We start from the raw sequence: 22,596 nt of genomic DNA on the forward strand, positions 1-22,596 counted from the left end.
TAACCCTATTTACATAGTACTGAGTTTGTTTACTTGGTGTAACAAGGAAGTGAACTAAAAGGTGTGTCTCTCTACTGCTGTACAGTTGTTAAAGTCTGAAAAGTTCTAGAGAAGCATTACAGTAAAGCTTCAGCCACTGACTCTTAACAAGTGAAATTGAATCCCCTTGTTGCCAAATAATTGTGTGAAAATTGTATATTCTTGTATTGATGTTTGGAAATATTTTTTTGAATCTGACTAGTGATTTCTCTTCACAATTGTATTTCTAATGTGAATTGTGTAATGCAGGATTAAAGTAAAGAGTACATTTCTTTCTAAAATGCCATCAAAGTATAGTTAAAGCTAAAGTATTGGAGGTAGTTACAACTAAACACATGTATTTAAGTCTACATTTCTACTCCATTACATCTGTGAGGGGAAAGCCAAGAAATGTAAATAAAAAATGGTCTGCAAAGCATGTGGCTCGGCTGGGGCTCCTTGTCATGTCTATGAGTTTTTAGTAGTTCCACCAAACACATTTTCCCTCTGAAACTCTGGGGTGGCTTCATTTTGATAACTGTTTGAGGCCCATAGATTTTCAGATTATTCAGTAATTGGGAAAAAACAACACCAAGTCACACCAAGGAACGTAGATTTTCTTCTTTATCCCATTATCTCAATTATCTCAAAATAACAAGATAATTAAAACAGAAAGTCATTTCAACATTTTATCACAAGATGGAGACAAAACACAAGACTAAACTACAATAGGCCGCTACAAACATCTGTCTCCTCCTACTGTAAGGTACCTAAAATCATCAGTAGTGGTAGTAGTAGTAGTAGTAGTAATACCAGTAGATACAATATAGTAATAATAGCAGTGATAGCATCAATACGCTCTAACAATTAAATATTGTCAGGAATGGTCAGTAAAACAAATATACCATCAGGTAAGGAAACCTTAACTTTAACCTTTGTCACTAAATGTAGTCACTTCATCTATCTATCTTTCTATCTATCTATCTATCTATCTATCTATCTATCTATCTATCTATCTATCTATCTATCTATCTATCTATCTATCTATCTATCTATCTATCTATCTATCTATTAGTCTCAAATGAAAATGATCTCTTTCTCTGTTGTAGTAGGTTATGCTGTTACTGTACCTCCTCTACCTATATGCTGTACACAGTCTAGCCTGTTCAGTTTTCCCATTCTTGCTACCTCACCTGTAAAGACGTTTTCATAAGCAAATCAAAGCTTTGTCATAAGATTGCTAACCTGTGTGTGTGTGTGTGTGTGTGTGTGTGTGTGTGTGTGTGTGTGTGTGTGTGTGTGTGTGTGTGTGTGTGTGTGTGTGTGTGTGTGTGTGTGTGTGTGTGTGTGTGTGTGTGTGTGTGTGTGTGCGCGCGCGCGTGCGTGTGCGTGTGCATGTGTTAGTAGGTCTGCCTGTAGAATCTGGCTTTGTAAACATTTGGCCAGAGCCTTGTACCATGTTTTAATTGAAGTGGACTACTTCCTGCCAATTAGTGAAACACTCCTTGAGCTTTAAAGGGAAAACCCAAAGGGTACAGTGTCTTGAGGCCTCTTTGAAATATGCACTAGAAAAAATTAATAACTTGGCTATCTAACATCAAGAAGAAAATAATTAGCTTTTTTTTTTCTTTTTTGTCCCGGTTTTGAACTCACACTACATATAATTTTATCAGGTCAAGGTAACAGGTTTACAGTGGGGAGCAGTGGATGGGAAACCCTTAACTGTTGGACAGCAGAGGGCAGCATGGTGGTGAGGTATAAGACATTATTCGTCATGAATGTAATGACATTTACAGCCTCTGGTAAAACATCTTGGACATCTAATAACTGCAGATTTGCTGTAAACTCTCTGTCTGTGGAAAGCAAAGATACATGTTTCTATATGTTTGCTGTGATGAAAATACTGTATATATTTACTGTATTTCCCTCACCCCAAGTCTGGCAAGAGTGTTGCATGCACAAACCAAAGTTCTCCAAGACAGACAGTTGGTGCTCTTACTTTTCTAATTGTATTCTCTGCTGTGGCAAAAATATTTTTTTCTTAGTTGCCATTTGAATCCTGTATTTATCCTTTTTCATCATATATCAGTGCAGACATACAGGTCTGCAGCACCTCACCAAAAACAAAGACTGCTCTTCTTCTCTTTTCAAAACCCAACAGAGTGGCATGCTTCACATTCCACACTGTGTCTCCACCTAAAACATATTAATAACCACGCGAACCCACAAAACTTATAATCCATTGTTTCTGACATTCATTAAAATTCGATTAATTGCAAAGTTCTGTTTTTGAGATATATTTATTGTCAAAACAGCCACAGGACGCCACAGTTGTGACCAATACAAAAGTAATTCACATAACATTTTGTGCAGTCTCTCTATAGCGGAAAGACAGATCATTTTAAGGCAGTATGTGGTGGCATTTACTTTACATTTCTGCATATTCAAGCACATATCTCAAAAGATATAAATATACAAAGCATTTTATCAGACTAATCAGTGCACTTGTGTATTGCACACATAGAAACTAAATAAATATTACTACAGTAATGTTCCAGCATATATGACAATAAAAAAACATTGATGTCTGTCATATGAAGCTTTATATATATTTGGGGTTTTTGTCTCTTAGATTTCTTAATGCTAAATACATGATTGTCTGTTGTATCTGAATTTGTGACTGCTAATATCAGAGTGAGTCCAATATCTGTGAAAACACTAGTAACACTGTAATGTAATGTTATTTTAACACAAGTCATGGTGCTACAATGGGCTACTGTTTCTTTGAAACACTGGTGTACAGTACAATGTGGACCAAATACAGGAGTGTTCCTATACAGCTGAGAGAAACGGTCTCAGCTAATAACACAAATGTAGAAGTCACGATGCCTCCACCACTTTGGTCCCAGACATTTGGTAGAAAGGAGCATGACTGTCCTTGTGCCTCATACCCAAACAGTCATGGTGTTCTCTGGAGGTTTTTCCTGAGGCAGACAACAGCAGCAGTCATCAGTCACCATGAGTTCACAACAATCTAAGCAGTCAGACATCAAAGTCCAGTTATTAGCCATAGCCTACCTTCTGCTGTTGAATATACATCACAGCATCATGAACAGTGACGAAAATGTGTTGAGGGTTCATATAGTTCATCAGACCACTTGATGTTAGAATCTTTAAGACGCTCTCTAAAGTGGAAGAAATCATAGCTCAGTTTCCACTGTGCAGGTTGATTTTAACAAATGTACATAGAGACTCTCTGAAAATAAAAAAGAACTCTGGATAAGGTTGTATAAACAGAGAACATAACAGAATAAAAACATGGGTAAAGAAGTCACTCTCATACATACTGTAGGTCTTACCATTGCAGTTTGCCAAATATACATGAACTCCAACTTTCTGGCATTCAGTGCACATCTGTAAAAAACAATGAGTAATTCATCATATTGACACAATTAAAAAAACATTGGAGTGAAGCCTTTACAGTGAAGTGTCAACATGCTGTGTTTTATTAGACTGACCTGTGTAAAGAGTCTTGCTCCAGCAACATCGACAAATATCACACTGCTGCAGTCGATTAACACTGCCTGCACATCTGTCTCAGGTGTTTCTGTAGAACAGAAAAGAAATTGTGGCTTTTGTTCAAATTATCCACAGCAATTAGGATATCTATAAAAATGCAAATACAGTTATCAAAGAAACAAAAGTAGTATTTTTGTAAACACTATTCATATTTAGTATAATTCACATAAGCTACAGTGAAATATTTCTGACCTGATTTAAAGAACTCGTTTTCTGAGGAAAAAGATGTGTTTGCTATGCCTCTTTCCTGAAAAAAAAAATGGATGGGAAAAAACAATAAGATGGTGAAATGAAATTGTTTTTTTTTTGTTTTTTTACAATATATGTAAATTAAATATATATATATAGAGAGAGTTATATTGTATCTGCTCATTCAGTGATTGCAGTAAGCTTACCACAGTGTTGATGGTGGCCTCTCTCTCCCGTTTCTCCAGAGCTTTTCTGGCCTTCTCCCAGCTGCGAATCTTCTCTGGAGTCAGGCCCAACAGCCTGCTCATCTCCTCCCTGAAGAAGCTACGATTTCCATAGTAAATGGGCCCGTTGTATGTCAGGATCTTCACTCCATGCACCTCATAGCACTGAAAGAAAATCAGCATTATTTTTTCTTCATTCTTGGATATCAAGTATGCCTTGTCTCTAAAAAATATTTATTATCTTTTGTTGATTGAATAAGAATACAAGATTTTACATAAATGAGCTTGTCTTCACACATTTTTCGTTTGCACATACTGCAGTAAAAACACCTGCACAGATCAAGCAACAGGGGGATCCTCTCACCTTGTTGTGGTTCTCCAAAGGTCTGTAGATTTCTGTGTTACTGGCACGGCCAAGTACCGAACAACCAGCTCTGTTGAGTCATGGGACATGAATTTTAGATCAAAGTGACACATTATGAGCCATGATCTAGTGAGCCAGCATACACTCAATGTTATGACTGGAAAAAATGTTTCATATTTTTGCTTCTTAGCCCTGTACCACACGTTGACACAACTTTTTACTGCAGATGAGTGCAAGATCAGTTCATGTTTAACTTTACAGAGAATTCAGCAAAAGTGCTAGCTATGCTAAATCATAACATCAATACTGTGCAGAGAGAATGGAAGATGTACCTTTGTGTGCGACAGATGACAGTCATCATAGAGAAAACCACCCCGATGGCCAGGCCAAGGTCCACGTTAAGTACCACTACAGACAGCCAGGTTACCACCCAAACCATCTACACAATGACAGGACCATAATATTGTATTGTCATGTCAGGATATAACAATTGACAATGGAAGCTTGTTAGTGATAAATATGGCAAACTCCAGCCAAGTAATCAGTGTTAAAGGGAAAGTATGAAGGTAAATTATCTAATGTGCTACCTAATCCCATGGCTCTGAGTAACAACAATTCTCATTGTGTGGCAGAGATCAACATGCATTAGGAGGAGCTTTTATTTCAAATAGCAGTTATTGTGTGAGGAGACATGTATCATCAATTTCTCGCCACCAGGTAATAAACTGCATGAAAAAAAAATTAATAATTATAAGGATGAAGTTGATCAATTTAGCAATTTCACCTCCAGTTTACACATGGAGAAATGTTGCTCCAGGTAACTTGAGAATTCAGTAAAAATGAATTAATGTTTTAAGCCTGACTACCTCCCAACCAGTATGATATGATTTAATATGTTAAGTTACTGAAAAAAACTCAATTAGCCAGGGACCAAATGAACCATCTCTCTTGTGCAAAGTGGGAACATTTCAGAGTACACTGTGTTTTATATTGCTAATAAATTTCCTTACGAAGTCCATCTTGCTGATTCGCCACAGTTCAGGTAAGTCCTGGAACTGCAGAAACATCTGCCTGAGGCTGGTTACATTGATGCAGGCCAGGACTGCCTGAGGAGAGAGATAAAGGATGTGATTAGTGAACATTATTCTTCTCTGTCTGTCCCATGTTTGTAGGGTGCAAATATTTAAACCAACCTTGGGTAGGAAGTGGAACAGTGGTCCAATCAGCAGCAGGACAATCAGAACAACCAGACTAGTGAACAAGCCAGAGAGCTGCGGACAATACACATCTCTTATTGAAAGTCTGTATGTGACATTTGAGATTTCCTCCTTATTTGGAGTATTCTCTGCAATGGCAGAATGAAAGGTGAGTATGCAAGCAAATCATAAAACATCTGAACTTAACTGCACATGTAGGTTTAATACAGTTGGGTTAAAGTTTAAAAAATTTCACTCTATACTTTCTTGACAGCATACAGCAAATATAACTTACATTCTCATACATAATTGAACAATTGAACATAAATGGATCAGTTTAATCTATAGACCAGCTTTGCTGACGCGTTTAAAGACCTTACCTAACTGTCTTTGCTGTTTATTTTGAATTTGAGTATTTGAGTCAGTGTGGGTGTGATGGCTGGTTCTTATAACAAGTGTATCTTTTTGGTCTACCTTGTTGTATCCTATCTGTTCATAATTGAATTGCTACTTGTAGCAGTGGCTCATGAGTTTGACTGCATAGAAATCTCCAGCATGTACATTACCTGTGTGTATCCTCCAGCACTCTCCAGTATATTAGTGGTGGCTAAAGTGGCTGAGCTGGGGAAGCAGGTGAAAAAGGAGGACACTGTGTTGGAGATACCATGAGCCAGCAGCTCCTGAAATCAAACACAGGTCCAATACATAAAGTTAAGACATCAGTGGGAATTGAACATTTCACCAAGCAGCTGTGATTATCCTCAGACCTTACCTGGTTGGGATGTATTGAATATCCATGTTTATCAGCATAAATCATTGCCAATGAGACCGACACTGCATAACCGACAAAAGTTATGGCTATCGTGTCCCCAGCAATGTCAGGGAAGGTGTGGAAGGCTGGCATCCGTGGCTTTGGAAATCTGAAAATAAGAAAATCAAAAGTGATGCTACTTTAAGCAACCGAGCTCATCAGTGTTTTTATTTATTATCATTAAATATTTAGTTATTTTCAAATTGAAGGTTACCCAGCTGGGATGTGGCCAACTATCTCAATGTTGTAAGTGGAGTTCAGTGAGGAGGCATAGGCCACACCTGTTGCAACAATCACCTGAAGAATGAAGCATAAAACCTTATTATTTATTAATTATGTCGTAAATATTATACACTGCATTCGTAATTTCACTTGACTAACCACGAGGATCTCCACAGGGATGGGTGTTCGTAGCCGTTTCCGGTAACGCATGTTGATCTCCTTTACTGGGACCAAAACAGCCAAACACACCAATGAGATGAGCAGCTCGGCCATTTTGGTGTGGCGCAGGTTCTCCATCACTGACGCTACAGTCTGAACACACAAGTTGTGAACTGTGAGTTAACAGGAAGCTAAATACCCAAACAGTTACATGTTGGATTCGAGCATGAAGACATCCTTGTGGAGCACTGCTTACCTTGAAGAGGGAGAAGGTCCCGGTGTGGCGAGGGAGCCGCAGACCCAGCATGCTTTGCAGCTGTGAGACGGTGACGTGGAAGGCAGCAGCACTGGTAAAAGCCTTAACAATCGGCTCAGACAGGTAGGTGGACAGGAAGCCAAGCTGAAGACCACACATACAGAGCTGGGACACAAGAGAATAAGGTAACATTAGGGGCAGTATCAGGGTTAGGGTCAGTAACTAACAGAAAGATCTGCCAGTTTATTTGTATCATTGTTTTTACGTAATATTGGGTTTTCTGTCTCACCATAATGATCCCTGAGAGGAGCGCAACAGCTGAGGCCACTCCAATCCTCTGGGCCTCAAAGTCAGCTGCTTCAGATGAACTTGAGTTCAGTTCCAGAGGAGTGGGAACTAGCTGCTCCACCACGGAGCCCGTCATCAGACTCACCACAGCAAAGGTACCTGATAAAAGACCCGTTGTCTCACTAACAGTGGAAAACACTCACTGTGACTGTCACTTCAACCTGGGATCAAATATGCATGCATGAGGTAATGTAACCTCTTCGGAGCACTGTCCATGAGGCAAAGACATCACCCATGTTGATGAAGAACAGCGGTCCTTCTTTGTACAGATGTATAAAACAGATGTTATGTACTGGGCACAATAGCTTACCTGTGGATACATGTCGACCTGTGCCAAAACACATATAGAGGACCACAGGGAAGAAGGAGGTGTAAAGGCCAAAAATCGGTGCCACTGATGTGAGCAAAGCAAAAGCCATGCCTGTTTCAAAGGGGGACATTCAGAAGGACAGTTTAACTACAGACATTTTTTTTTCATCTTTGTTTACAATGTAAAATAAAAGACTTTATGAAGCTAAAGCATGCACATGTTTTTTTCTTTTTTCTTTTTTAAAAACAGACTGATTAACATTCACAGATCTTATGTGAGTGTAAATTTTGACCTTACAGTAACAGTTTATCAGGTGTACATCATCATCAATTTAACAATTACACTACTGAAATTCGTTTCTCTCTGAATATAAATGAGCACTTTTCTGTTTGACAGCCTGTGCTTCCTCACCTTGCGGAATGTGGAGAATACCGACTGTCAGTCCAGCTATAGTATCTCCTAACAGCCATTTCTTGAGCCTGTATCTCGGCAGCCAGTTGAAAATGGGCACTCTCTCCCTCATCAGGTGGAGGCAGGCTCGTCTCGAGCACCTGCACCTCCCGGCGAGCTTTTCCCGGAGCCGCAAACTTCCATCCGCGCTTTCCTCGGAGCCGTAGGCCTGTTTGAAGCGGTCCTCCGTGTAAATGTCCCTGTACACGGCCACAGAAGCGCTCATGTTGCCCCCGTCGAGGTGAGTGATGACAGTTCACCATGCAAGCGCTGTCGTGGAGTTAGTAAAGTTGTTGTCTATTGCAATATATATATAGGAGACTCTGCCCTGACCTCAAGAGCCAGGGCATTTTCCTGTCAGACTCCTCGTAGCCAATGACATGGCTCAAAGCTTAAAGTGTACAGGAACTTTTTTTTAAATCCCCCCACATCTTTGTCCTGCCTCAGAAAACATAAAGGTGTGCTGGTCCATTTTTCCTGCGAACACCCTCTGGGTCCTACTGCTATTTGGTTTCTCTTTCCTTTTCTTTTTTTTCAACAGAACTTCAGACACACAATCTGCCTTTCCTTCACTCACAGCCCCTCCCTCTACAAACTCACACACACAGCCCTATCCTCCCTTACGTCCTGCCTCCTGAGAGCAGTGCGGGAGGTAGAAGCTCAGAGGAGGCACAATTAAGTCATACAATGTATAGCACTGTGAAACGCCTAAAAGGGATCAAAGTCATATTGTTGGTGGAGATGAGGTGTAACCTCAAACCATGTCTGTTAGCGAGGAGTTCATTTCCGAGAAGGATGGATGTCTGTAATGGGTGGGAGTTTTAACTGTGTGTAACTATAAGAAAGCGAGTCTGGTACTCATGAGACCCCTGTGAAACTCAATCACACATGGCAGTCTGGTTCATGGATCAAACCACACCTTGACTCTGATCAGAGATTCTGGGTGATGAGTGAGATGTTGTTCTTTGTCAAGATGGAGCTTTGCATAAATACAAGTTAAAACAGTTTTTAAAAAAGGATCAATGTGTCTTTTGCCAATAGCATCTTGTTTCATAAAATACAACATCGAAAGTATCGGATACCATTCAAATACGACCAGTCATCATGAAAGTATGAGTAAGCATGAGGCAAAAGGAAATCACAATCCTAACCGACGTTTAGTCTTTCTCTGGTAATTATAAAACAAAGGCAGTGGAATGATTTTTCTCTGTTATTAGCCCAGATTTGGGTGTCTCCCATTCCCATTAGGCTACGTGAGGCAGTGCAGGCAGTGCCACCATGTACTATTGTGCCACCATGTACTATTGTTGTGCTGGACAACACCCAAGGATTTTGATTTGAATGGGCCTAGATTTTGAGAAAAAGGACAGAACGTCTACAGGAAATACCGATCAAACACATCAAAGTAAAGACAGTGAAGCATCTCAAATTCCTTTTGAGACATATCTATGTTACATTCAGTGAGTTGTTTCTGATCAAGACCGATTTGTATAGGTTAACCTTTGGTCTTGTCTCTTTTTTGGTCCTATACCGCCACAGACGAGTTAATTGACTTGCTTACTGTAATGTGCAGATCCACACGACATAGTATTGTGGACATTTGTGTGTCGGCTCTTCTGCAGGCTTCTGTGACCTCTGGTTCTAGGTTTGCAGATATTTATCCTCAGAAAAGTATCATTCAAACTTACCAGAGCCAAACAAAATATCCACAACACAACGCACTATCTGACATCATGTCACCTAAAAAGCTGTGATAGCTCTTCAGTAAACATCATGTAACTGTTTACTCATCTAGCAGACATGGGGTAACATTCATTAAGAGGTGTTTGATTGGTCACCTGATCAATATTAGTATCCAATCTCCTCTTAGCTGTGTTTTGATCTCCTCCAACTTCTGAGGAAAGTCTAAAAATGTATTAAGAACCCACTGCTGGAAATTAAATTGAGCTTGAAACTGTGCCGGTGTCCAACCAAAACAAGCTAAAAGGGGCTCAAAAACAAAAAGCTTTGTAGATTTGGATGATAACTGTAAGCTGATCACCACAGACATTTGATTCATTGTTAATATATTATGGGTATGAAATCATTTTCATTTTTATACAGCATGACACCTCAACAGACCCAATAAAGCCATAATTAGCGGAGGGGGGTTTGGTAATCCCACATACAGCGACAATGTAGGAGACAGGTCAAATGATTTCACCCTGATAAATGTCTCCATTTCTTTCTAATGTCGATTGTTGATTCTAAATTTAACAAAGCAAAACACTGGCTAATGTAGACTAAGAATTTTTGTCCGTGTTGTTGTTATTCCACGCTAGAGAAGACATTGCTGAACATGTAACTGGAGTCCAACAAGGTGTAGGTGAGAGGTCCAGTGACGCCTCACAAAGGTAAAACGCGGGATGGACACTCTCCAAAGTGTGATGTGTTCTTGCCTCACTAATGTTTTAAACTAAATGAAATAAACAGACATGCATGTAGAGAGTTGTTTTTGTTCCAGTGTCATATTCCTAGAATTTCTCTGTCTCTGGTGGAGAGGAGACACAGTGATATAAGGAACTTCCTTTAAATGCCAGGAATGTGGGCCATTGTGTTGATCAGCTCCAGAGGATTTATGAACATAGCGATGGCGTGGTGTGTCTGCGGGCTGTTTAAACAAGATATTAATCAGTGGTAAAAGGAACAATGTGTTGAATGGAAAAGGATATGGAGTGTTAACCCCAAACTGGACGAAAACTCCTCTGCTCCATCAAAACACAGACAGCTCTTTATGAATTCTAACAATGAAAACGTGAATACCTGAGTGGCACAACAAGCCGTTTATACAAACCAGAGTGCCTCCAATTAGCTTAACAGTACCAGAAAAAAAACAAGGTACCAGCACCGTTGTGGACATAAAATGTGTCATGTGACGGCGCCATCATCCTTGTCCGACACACACACACATGCATATTTTAAACGTGAAGTCACATTGTGTAAGAACACTTCAAGTGTTTGAATATGTAAAATTAGATACCCATTATTAATAATTTTACAATTTTCTCTTACTCCATTGTACATGTTTCCATTTACAGTGTTGATGTTTCTGAAGAAAACACTTACGCAGTGTCGAGAGCCTTGTGAAAACATACAACTTGATGGCATCTGTAGTTATGTTTGGCAGCATAACCTAATGATCCCACTTTGCTTGCTGCATTAGCATTAATCAAATTATAAAAATATCTCATCCACCCTGTCTCCTTCATGCTGAGTGTGTGTCCTGATCTTACAGGGTCTTTCTATTATTCTCAGCCAGGGAGAGGCTCCAGTCATTTGTGGCCTATAGTTCCTGCTATTGTTCTTTATCTGCTTTATGGGATGCTTGTCCCGACCCCCCATGGCATGTTACTTTGGAAATGACCTTGTCTATGAGGCTGACTGCTGGCAGCCAAGCCTCTCCTTGTATCGCTGTCTCCTTACCTCTCCCATCCCTTTCCGTTTTCTGCTCCTCTCCATCCATTAGTGCCTGTCCAGGTATTTACATTGTTTGACTGCAACAATCGTACCTCTCTGAAGGATTCTTCCTGTTGGTTCATGAATTTGCTGTGATTTGTCACTCACACTATACAAAGTTTCTGCAGGGGTTAATAGCTGTGCACAACCCAGGAATTTGTCTAACAGCCCTTTGATGTGCAGTGAAAAGTGCATATATTATGGTTGCTTGTCAAGCTCTATTATTTAGGCAATACAATAATCAAACAAATCTTGTATTCTCTAACTGAAGACTTTTTATTCCTTTGCTAATTCCTCTGTTCTTGACTTTACCTGTAATTAGCCATGTCTCGATTTATAGGGCAACACAATACAATCTAATTTCTTTTTGAGAAAGATCTGTGGAGAATTTTTCTCCCATGTTGATATTGTTAATTCTCTTGCAGTTGAGGCCACTCATGGTAGTGAAGCATCAAGGATTTTGGTGTTTCTTTCACAACTCCCCTGTAGAAACTTTCATTTCGCGTGAGTTTCAGAGTGAGTTGCTGATTTCCTGTTAATTCCTGATGAACGTCTCCTGACCCCCACCACACCTACAGTGGTCATGTCCATTCATCGGACATCTGGGTCATGCATCTCCTGGGCGAGTAAGGCGGCACCCGCCTACAAACAGCCTCCCCAAGGAAACCGTGCCTCAGCGTGTGCGCACAAAGCATTCTCCACAATTAAGTTTTGTGCTCTCATTAAGGTAACAACACAGAAGACACAATGCATTTGAAACTGGCATAAGCACATGTGGCAAGGTGAAGAGGGCCCGGGCGGGGATTGAACCCACACCTCCCGGGTAAGAGTTATGCGCGCTTGCCAGTCACCCAAAGGGACATCCCTTTGGCCAAGTAGCCAGGGCACATGATCAATTGGAGGCATAGTGACAGGACCACCACTGTCACACACACAATCATACTGCAGTAGTTCCCCACTGATAAAATGTAGCTACCAGAATTGTTTGGTCTGCTGCTGGTGAAGAAAGTGCATTTTTACAGAGCTCCATCTCTTCTCTAACAGACAATAAAGACACCAATGCTTTGCCCAAGGAGCCTGTTTATCAGAAGAGAACAAAAGGTGAGCCCTGGACTCCCATCTGACCATCCTTCATCTGCTGATAGTCACTGTCCTGTAGGGCCCGGTTCCAGATATAGTACCAATCATGAACAAACAAAAAACACACTTTAGTATTTCCAACAGTCCACGCTCTCCTTGAAATTAGAGGTATATGGTGTCCCTCTATTAAACCTGCCATCACGCTATACAGCGGGTTTGTTCCCAGCTCTTGTCACTTTCAGAGAGGAGCTGTTTTGACCCACAGAGGCCCTGGGTTGACTGGAGAGTCTGGTTATGGGATGTGTCACTTCCTAGCCCATGCCAAAGCATTGTGCAGCTCAAGTACACAATGGCGACACAGCCTTGAACCACACTGTAAGAGCCACTGCTGCATTGTCTGCTTCACCTCAACACTTCTGCCAACACTAGATTCACTTTCAGCTGTAGAGTACTTGTGGCATTCAACACAACAAGAAACATTTGTGTTGTCATTCAGAGCCTTCAGGCAACACCCTACTGTATTTTTTTCATGACTGTACACCGGAGAATAATAATTAGTCCCAGGTGCTATACACATAAAATAGTGGGCTATATGACAGAAAAACAGGCTTCATCTTAAAATGTTGAATTGAGGCACATGAGTCTGTAAAGAACTTAAAGATGCACAGTCTGCCTGTTTCTTCTTTTCAGACTTTGAAATCAGCCACAGTTAACAGGAGTCTGCACTGATTTGCCAAAGTGACTCTAGTATGTTGTCTTGTGCGTGGGACTCTGACAGAGTGGGTCCTTGAGAATCACTAGTGCAGCGAGGCTTACCTCACACAGAGTTCATGGGAGGTGTGTTGTGCTCAGTGCCCAAAATGTTGAATCGACGGCTTTTGGTTATTAAGATACAGTTCGATTTAATATATATACTGCCTCCCGTTTTATGGTATGCAGGGAAGTTCCTCTCATTCAGCTGTTAAAATGTCACTCTGCATTCACTCCAATACAATGGGGGTATGGAATTAAATTTACGGTACTCAAGGCATTGAAAATCCACAGTACAAGGCTGCAGTACTCTGTTGCAGTTGTGACCACATCCATTTGCAGTCTCTTATGTAACTCCTACTTCCATTCAGTGATATTCCAAAACTGACGTCAGCCTGAGAGCTCTATGAAGTCAACTACGGAGCTGCTGCTTCACCACACACCCTCCACAGCAGCACGTACCAGGCTGAAAGCAGCAGGGTGGAGGGTGGGGAGACGTGGACCCAGGCACTGACTGCCAGGGTCAGTGCCAGACCTTCCTGCCACACCGTGCATCACTTATGCAAACATTTGAGGCCAGACAACAAAGGACGAACCAGAGAAGGGGCTTTTGTCTTACTGCAGATTGTGATAGAAATTAGAACCAGTACAAAAGAAAAGAAACATTGGATAAAGTGGAAGTGATTGCAGTTTCAAGCAGCAGTGTGTTTTTATAACCCTCTTCTCCTAAACCTTGTGAGCGTCACACAGTGCATGACATGATATAATGAAAAACAGTGACACAGGTCAGAGTCTGATGGTATTTTGGTTTGGGTATGTCCATGAAGTGTGCACCTGAGCTGGACACCAGTGTGTTCTGGCATATTTTCACACTTGCAGAAGAAGGAACTCAACTTCAGTATTTTATGACACCAACACTGATGGCCTTTATCTTTTTTTTTTTTTCATTTTCCTCTCCTCTCCTTTGGTCATTTCTCCTTTCCTTTTCCCACTTTCCACCACTTTTTCCTCTCCATTTTTCTCCTCTCCTTTCTCCTCCTCTGCCTCTGCCTCTCCATCACCTTTCCCTTGCTCCCATCCGTACTTGCTCAGCATCAAAGGCCACCCGTGGCTCCGGCTGGGTGGCCACCAGCTTCTCATTTCCTCTCCTGCTCTCCAGCCATTCAGCAGTGGCGTGCTCTGTCAGGGCTGAGCGGACCCCAGGGAGTCCACCAGAAGCCTCGGCTAGGCGCTCACCGGCACTTCCTGCTCATTTAAGAGAGCCCTCAGAATGGAGCGCCATTGTCCTGGCTGTTATCTGATGGCCCCACTCAACAGGCAGACAAAGCCAAGAGCCTGGGGTCCTCCCCCACCTCACTGGTCAAAATGAGGCTCTCCTGATTTTTCTTTTTTTTGGTTGAACATGTTAATAGCTAAAGAAAGGAGCTCTGTAAACACTGATACATGCATAAAGCACTGCACATTTACTGGACAGTGACACTGACATTGTAGCCAGATGCACCACATTGACCCGTGGACAAGTTACAAGTGATCTGTTTAGGTCAAGGTATTAGATATATTACACTGACTAGGTCTGTAAACTGATGAGCTATGGTGAGGGACTGATGGATGCAGCAGTGTAAAAGTGAGATCAAATTAATGTGGTATTTAGAGTTTGATTCTCCTTAGCAAACTTTGATAAATTAATCCTTTTTATTAACACACAGCCAGTTGTGTATGGAAGTTGAGTTGAATTTATTACGCACCACAAACAGCAGCCATATTGCAGTCAGATGTAACAGCACATACATCCATGCAACCAGGCATATAATATCGTATAGGAAAAATCATATACATCAAATGAGAGATTAAACTTTAACAGCTGGATGTTTAAAATGACCATTCAAATGTCTGAGTGTAAAGCCATTGTATTATTTTCAGCAGATGTGCAGTCGATGCAGCCTCACAAAGGAGACTTTGTATGTATCTGTGGGAACATGAAGGTAGGAGCTCAAAGTCCTTCTGCATGGGTTTGTAGGACGAGCCGACATGACACAAGCCTGTGACGCTTGTTCAGACCAGTCAAGCTCCAACAACAGGAAATCAAAAATTAAAAAAAGAAAAGAGTCAGAAATTGAGTTCCCTGATTGTTTCATATTAGATTTTTTTTAAAGTTAGATTTGGTATCTCAAATATTGATATTCAATCTGTTTAAGAAATTCATTTTTGCTGTTCTTTTGCTGTATTTAATGCCATAATTGTGAACCACATCTGTTTAAAAAATACAAATAAGGCTTTACACACTTGCTTGTTGTCAGGCACTGTATTTGAGATTTACAAAAGATGAGATTTAGTTCGAGTTTGGATGCTGATTTCTGGAAGTCACAGTAATTCTTCAGTTCATTTTAGTCAGTAAGCTTGGTTTGTCATCCTCTGTTAGCCTTGAGAGCAACGTGTTTGTTGTTAAATGTGAGGGCTGGAAACATTTTCTCTGATGAATGAATTAATCTTTGGAAGCTTTATAAATTATTTTATAGAAATTCTCAGAACAAATAAGAGCAAATTGTCTCAAAAATTTAGGATCTAGTTTTATCCAAACTCACAAAACTCAGACAGCGTTAAAATCTGTACAACATATGACTCCCACAGCTGTCTACATGGGCAAACAGAATGGAATCAGAGGATCTTTGCCATTTGTTTTTTGTTTTTTTACTATTTTGAATGCTACCTTTGTTCAACACATGTAGCCACTTAATCTTTTATAGTTCCATTATTCACATTTTGGAAAATTTAGAATTCTTTACCTAAAAGGAGCAAGACGCAGAATTGTTATTTAGACTAAATAGAGATCACAAATTTTACAATAATGCACAGCACAAAGGAGAAACACAACACATGCTAATATACTGTAACAGCATGGAGGAGATACAATATGAGAGCAGTGTCCTCTTGTGGAGAGCAACAGTAAAGCAAATGCACCAAAGTTTTTTTCCTCCTTATTCAGAACAGCATTTGTTTCATTTAACTGTGTCTTTTTTTCCCCTTTGTGCCATTTTCTTTCTCTGACTGAGACTCATACACACACACACTCTCGCACAGATTGGTGTGTGGGGGGGTTCCTATAGAGACATCATTGTGTGTGCTGTATCAAAGGGAGATTTGTTAAAGGAGCTTTTGGTGTGCTGTGATATCACCCACATCAGTCAGGACTGCCCGTGCAGGTGCCTGCGACCGGGGTGGGGGGGCGAGGGGCTGGGCTCACTGGCTGCTCCGATTTCATAGGCTTCTGACCTGACAGGACATACTGTAACAAAGAGGGGAAGGTATCAAAACAACAGAAGAGTCAAGGATGCGTAAGTCAACGTACAGCAAATAATAAATCTTTCCTTTAAATCCATTTATAAAACTGTAAATATTTGTCTTTGGTACAATAACCCTGTTTTGTCCCTGTGAGTCTTCAGTCTGTGTCTTTAAGCAGCTGTTGTTGCCTCCTCAACAGCTCTCTCTATAGTGGTGTGTTGATAAAGGTATGGTACTTCACAGTGCGTGAAAAAAGAAGTAACCAAACTGGATGAAAGAATGTTTAGTAGAGTGGACTGATTCCTTTTCAAACTGTTAATATAACTGAATTAGTTCGACATGATTATTTACTAATTTACATGAATGCACAGTGAGGCATTTTTACAGCAAACAGGAGACATTGTGCAAAAAAAAAAAATCTATCTCAAGGTCTTGAGTTAATTTTAGTGCTGGACTGGTAACAGTGTGGGGGACTTGTGCAGAGTAATTCAGATATTTCAGCATCAACAGAAGCACAGTATTTGGATATTAGTCGACAGGGATTATGAGCTGCATGAGTGCAGAAGATGTAGGTATCAAGTGACTGTTGTAAAGAGACGTTCAGCTTGAACAGAGCCCCCAATTATTTGCATTTACTGTGCTATATATATTTGACAGAATGTGTAATTCATTAAAACAAATACCAATATCAAATTTTAATTCATTCTTTCTTAATGAGTCAACCTTTTTCAGAAAATACCAGTGACAGGGGAATTTAAAAGACTTGGTAAAATTTACTGAAAGAGAAGATAGATTCCAACTTTTTATTATTATTAATATTAATAATTTAAAGCAGACTTTGGAGGATGGTCTAAGCAACACTTGAGCATATGTTTGTTTTGCCAGCACAGCCCAGAACTGAGACATTAAAATCCTGATGTACACGATAAGACACCTGATAAGAAAAAGAAAGCTCATAAAACAACTGAAGAACACTCTAACTCAAACTGATTCATCCATCTAGATCTTTCCTACTTTTTCTCTCTTCTTTTTTGAAGATCAAGCAATGGCAAAAAGTTGAATAATTCTGCCTCTTTGATCTGCACACACAAGTGAGAGTTCATTTCCATTTTTGATTTTTTTCCCCCTTCTTTCTGTAAGAGTGCCAGCATCAAGATTTACCTTGGTGTGCAAATGTGCTGGAATAGGTTAAAAGGAAATCTCACTGCTCTCTCAAAGCACAAGTGCAGATGTTATGAAGTTAATTAAAAATTTAGCAATTCGTTTCTCCCGTCCCAATTTAGGCTGCATCAAATAGAAGAAAACAGACGGAAAAATGAGAGAAGTCCATGCAGTCTGTCTTTTTACATGTATGGTAATGTCAACAAGGAGGAACGCTTCTGTAATATAAAATTCAGAATAATACACCTATCTTTAAAGCAATTTACTATTTGTAAATTGCTTAAATTCATACACCACAAATCACGAGGAAATTAATTATATCCTGCATGTCATATATATTTTAAACAAGAAAAAAAACACACACATAAAAAACACATTCATCCAACGTAAAAAATCTGAATGCAACCCATCTTAAATTCCCTCACTTCTAATTCTCCACATCTGCAAGTTTGGCCTGTGAAGTTATTGAAAGATCTGAGATTAATCCAGTCAGTTATCATCTGTTTTCCCAAAGACATTTCACATAGCCTGCCTCCTTTAGAAGACAGTGATAAACACATTTTAAAGCCTCCCCCGTTCCAACAATCTTCCCAACAAGCATCCTTGTTTACTAAAATTGCATCAGTATGTTGACATAGGCCCAGTATCTTCTACCATCTCTTCCATCTCCTCCCAAATAATAGTGCCATCCACAGAAAGGATGTCAAGTCTCAAGGTGCTGCCCACCCCTCTCCACTCCCCCTGTGTGGATGATGCTCCAGGAGGGGGAGTGGAGGAGGGAGGAGGGTTGTATTTTCTGCACAGGTGTTGCAGCTGCATTCGTACATAAATTCCTTTCTGTGTGAGCACCGCTCAGTGTTAGCCTCTCTGTGCTGCTTCCCCCCAGTGGGACCCCTCCTCCACTGAGTGATATTACAAGCGGCAGCCGTGCGCCTCTGATCTACAAGCGCTGGGCTCCCTCCTGGTCCTGGGTGAATAGCGCTTGACTTGTTCAATTTGTTTAGAAGCCGCGTTCGACGCTTTGAAGCCACACATTTTAGCATAAATCATAACCTGTCTCCTTGCTCACAACTGCTTTGAAATGCAACATCTGCTTTTGAATCCCTTGCTTTACAATTAGTTAAGCAACATCAATAGATTGACTCCCTATAATTTTTCTTGATAATGAACTGCTATGTACACGTGCAAGGGCATTAGCGGTGGGCCCATTTGATTTTTCAAGGCCAAGGTCCTGAGACAGATCAATCTTCATCAGCCTCACGACGCTGGGACTCTGTGAACTTCCTGAAGTTCTCAGCATGTTCTGAGTGCAATCAGAAGCACGTGGTAAATTGGGTTACCCACCATGGTAACCTACTTAGGAAGTGTCATGGTTGTGGGGCATGTTACCGGGCCATGTTGTTTACTCTTTCATCACACTCTTCAGGTTCCCTGTTTGTTGGTTTGTTTTGCAAAGCACAGCCTTCTGTTCAGCTGTGGGAAAAGTGCGGAATCAAAGTCCCGCAGAGCAGCCCGACGTTGACACTGATAAGCTCGACCTGTCACTATCCATTTGTCTGAATGACAGTGACGCTCAGGTTGGATCTCTGGAGGAAGTAGTACATGCACTCAGAAACCCAGGTGCATATGCTGCTGCCGCTTCTCTGCCGTAGGAAGGAAGAAGAGTCCCTCCAAGTTTGCTTAATGAAGTTTGTGTAGTTATAAAGTTAATATAGCGAATAAAAGGAAATGCACACAATATTGGCAGGAGTTTTTATTTGTTCCTACTGTACCAGGGTTCAAACTCTCACAAACTGATCCGTCAGTTAGAAACCTCTCATCAGGTGCATTAAGAATTCTTTTTGCAGGTTGAAGGGGAAAAAACAATCCCAAAGATTTTATTTTCAAAGGCAAGCATTTGATCAGTAGTCATCAATTAAACTTACTGAGGTGCAAATTACACCACAAGGATTAGATGAAAGAGCCTCTGTGTCATTTTCTCCCCTCCTCCTCAAAGCTTGGCTTGGTTCGCAGTACACACAAACAGCAGGCTGATCCCTGGCATGGTGGTGACAGGGTGACACTTCCCCTCACATTACGCAGGCTGAGCTGACTGAGGGGCTTAACAGATAGTGGCATCACAGGCGTACATTTACAAATAAATCTACTGCTCTGGCTGTGCGGCACTCCTCTGCACATGTAGCCCTTGTATCTCTGCTCCTGCTTTGCATTTCTGATATCAGCTTGAGCCTTGCCATGAGAACCGGGTACCATTCAGATGTGAGTCCCTCTTCCCAGATGGCGTATTTGGGTTTCTTGGATAATATTTATGAGAGATGCAGTATATGTAGAAATGTAGATATGATTTCTTTAATGTTTTAATGTGATATATAGGCCTTCAGTGAAATATTACTGTTGGAACAAGAATATTCTGCACAGTAAGTTTATAATGTGAGGTTTGATGTAAAACGTTGGTGGTGGTGCATAAAATTTGTTCCGTTTTTCTTATATATTTCCTTCTGGAGTGAGTCCCATATGAATACAGTAGTTTAGATCAGACACCAGTATCAGGTGACAGGTGCTCACATCTCCCACAGCCACTGAACAAAGCTATAAGATCAATTGGCAGAGGTCCCTGCATGCAATACCCACATTAACTTGATGGCTGTAAATGATATTGTCAAGTGTTACAGCTAATTATTTACCTTTGTTCATCTTTGTTTAAATGCGTTTGGAGACGCTTTATGATGGATAATCCCATTGTTTCTTTTTATCTTTTGTCTCTGCATTTGCTTTTTTATTATTCATTTTATGTGGCATTGTACAGACAGGCAATTGTAGGGAATTCATCTTTTTAGGGAATTTACACAGCAAACCCTATGAATAAACAATCAATTTTTTCCCTGGTAAATTAGTTATCATTAATTTTAAATGTTGTGTTGTGAAATGAATTAACATGATGCACTGAAAGGGTGCAACAGTGGATACTTTAAGCGTCAACAGGAAATTAACAGCGGATGTCAGGTAATTGACAGACACACTATCAGCAGACAACAATCACAATCTATTCTATCAGTATTTTGACAGATATAATGATTTTGTATCTGGTATTCAAACAATGCAAATAGATAACTAAACAAAGGCTACAACACAAATGCACACAAACCTGTCATTCTATTATTGAGAGAAATTCACACATTAAAGGAATAAATGCAGATCTATTTTTACAGTTAAATGGTTAACTCAACTCAACACTAATTTGGGAAAATTAGAGAGTGAGATGAGAAGATTGATGTCACCCTCATGCGTATAGCCTACCACTCAATGTAAAGCTAGAGCTAGCAGCTAGTTAGCTTCGCATAGTATAAATAGGGCTAAACTATTAACCTGGCCTTAAAGCTCCAGTGTGTAACTTATTTGGCTTTTTATTAGCAAAAAATCAAATATTGCTTTCATAAATATGTATAACTTAAGTCGAATCACACCCGCATACAAATGAAAGCTTTCTTGTACCTTAGAATGAGTTGTTACAAGTCGTTACAAATACATACCTAAGTTGGCGACGCACCGAACCGAGGCTGCCATGTTGCATCGCCATTTTTTACGCTCATTGGCAGCGTCACTGTAATTAAAGCAGAAGTAAGCGATCCGGTCCCAGCCGATGGAGTTAGCAGTCCCCGCCCTCGTCCCTACGTCACCACATTCACGCGCATCCCTTGGCTGCACACACAGAGAGGACCGCCCCTTTATGCCATTCTCTCTCCTGAGCAGTGTTGGGTGTAACGCGCTACAAAGTAACGCGTTACTGTAATCAGATTACTTTTCCCAGTAACGAGTAGTGTAAGGCATTACTCTTCTGAAAATAGTAATCAGATTACAGTTTTCCAAGCTCGTTACTTGCGTTACATTGCTAGCAGCAACTTCACCACACAGACATCACACAGAACAGAAGGGAGGGGGAGGGGGGCGTGAATGGGTCAGTGATTGGTTGGGGTTTGGCACGAGGTATCATTTACCATCACCGATTGGTCGCCACCCGGCAGCCGGCACCCGCAAGGACAGATGAGAAAAAAATGGAAGCATCAACAAGACCAGAACATTCTGCTGCTAGCTCTTTTCAACGTGGTGAAGGATAGCGGTGGACACAGAGAAACCGGGTAAAAGTTGACAAACTGAGGTCAGAAGGACTCGACAATCCGTACGTTACGTTGTGTGTTTTAATCAGTCCTGTAACACACACACAGTGTGACCGCGGCACCGGCAGAGAGACAGACAGACTACAGAGGGACGAGATTACTCGCATCCCGACAGTGACTCCCGACACTTAAACCTGACTTGCCCCTCTTCTGAAAAACTCTGACATGTCAAACTGGCCCACGGATGTGTTAGAGGACTAATTCATCTGTCTAACCATCAGAACTATGAAACTGTAAACACAGCTGATCGATCGAAAAAAATTACCGCCCGAGTTAATTTACTTTGATTGAAAGCAGGTTCTTGAATGCAATTTAAAAAAAATGTAACGAGTAATATAACTAGTAATATAACGAGTTACTTTCTCTAGGGAGTAATAAAGTAATGTAAGGCATTACTATTTTTGAGAGTAATATGTAATGTGTAATATATTACTTTTTTGAGTAACGAGCCCCAACACTGCTCCTGAGTGACTGACAGACCCGTGTTTCGGACCAAACACTCTATGTAAATGATTGCCGTCGGAAGATAT

The 22,596-nt window shown here is 40.6% G+C and overlaps 1 protein-coding gene across 1 annotated transcript; it reads right to left on the reverse strand.

Annotated features, from left to right (window-relative positions):
- Positions 1 to 2,345: 2,345 nt before the first annotated feature.
- slc26a10 (solute carrier family 26 member 10) lies at positions 2,346 to 8,506 on the reverse strand. The gene is made up of 18 exons (XM_083974589.1): positions 8,088 to 8,506; positions 7,677 to 7,787; positions 7,308 to 7,465; positions 7,019 to 7,183; positions 6,763 to 6,915; positions 6,596 to 6,678; positions 6,343 to 6,490; positions 6,137 to 6,250; positions 5,568 to 5,645; positions 5,385 to 5,480; positions 4,707 to 4,813; positions 4,375 to 4,444; positions 3,993 to 4,175; positions 3,790 to 3,844; positions 3,537 to 3,625; positions 3,378 to 3,432; positions 3,097 to 3,203; positions 2,346 to 3,002 (listed from the first exon to the last, which is right to left on the reverse strand). Exons 1-18 carry the CDS (start codon positions 8,350 to 8,352, stop codon positions 2,964 to 2,966), a joined length of 2,076 nt encoding a protein of 691 aa, XP_083830715.1. The 5' UTR covers positions 8,353 to 8,506; the 3' UTR covers positions 2,346 to 2,963.
- Between the last annotated feature and the right edge of the window lie 14,090 nt (positions 8,507 to 22,596).

The sequence above is a fragment of the Trachurus trachurus genome (assembly GCF_905171665.1).
Source record: "Trachurus trachurus genome assembly, chromosome: 7".
Lineage (NCBI taxonomy): Eukaryota > Metazoa > Chordata > Actinopteri > Carangiformes > Carangidae > Trachurus > Trachurus trachurus.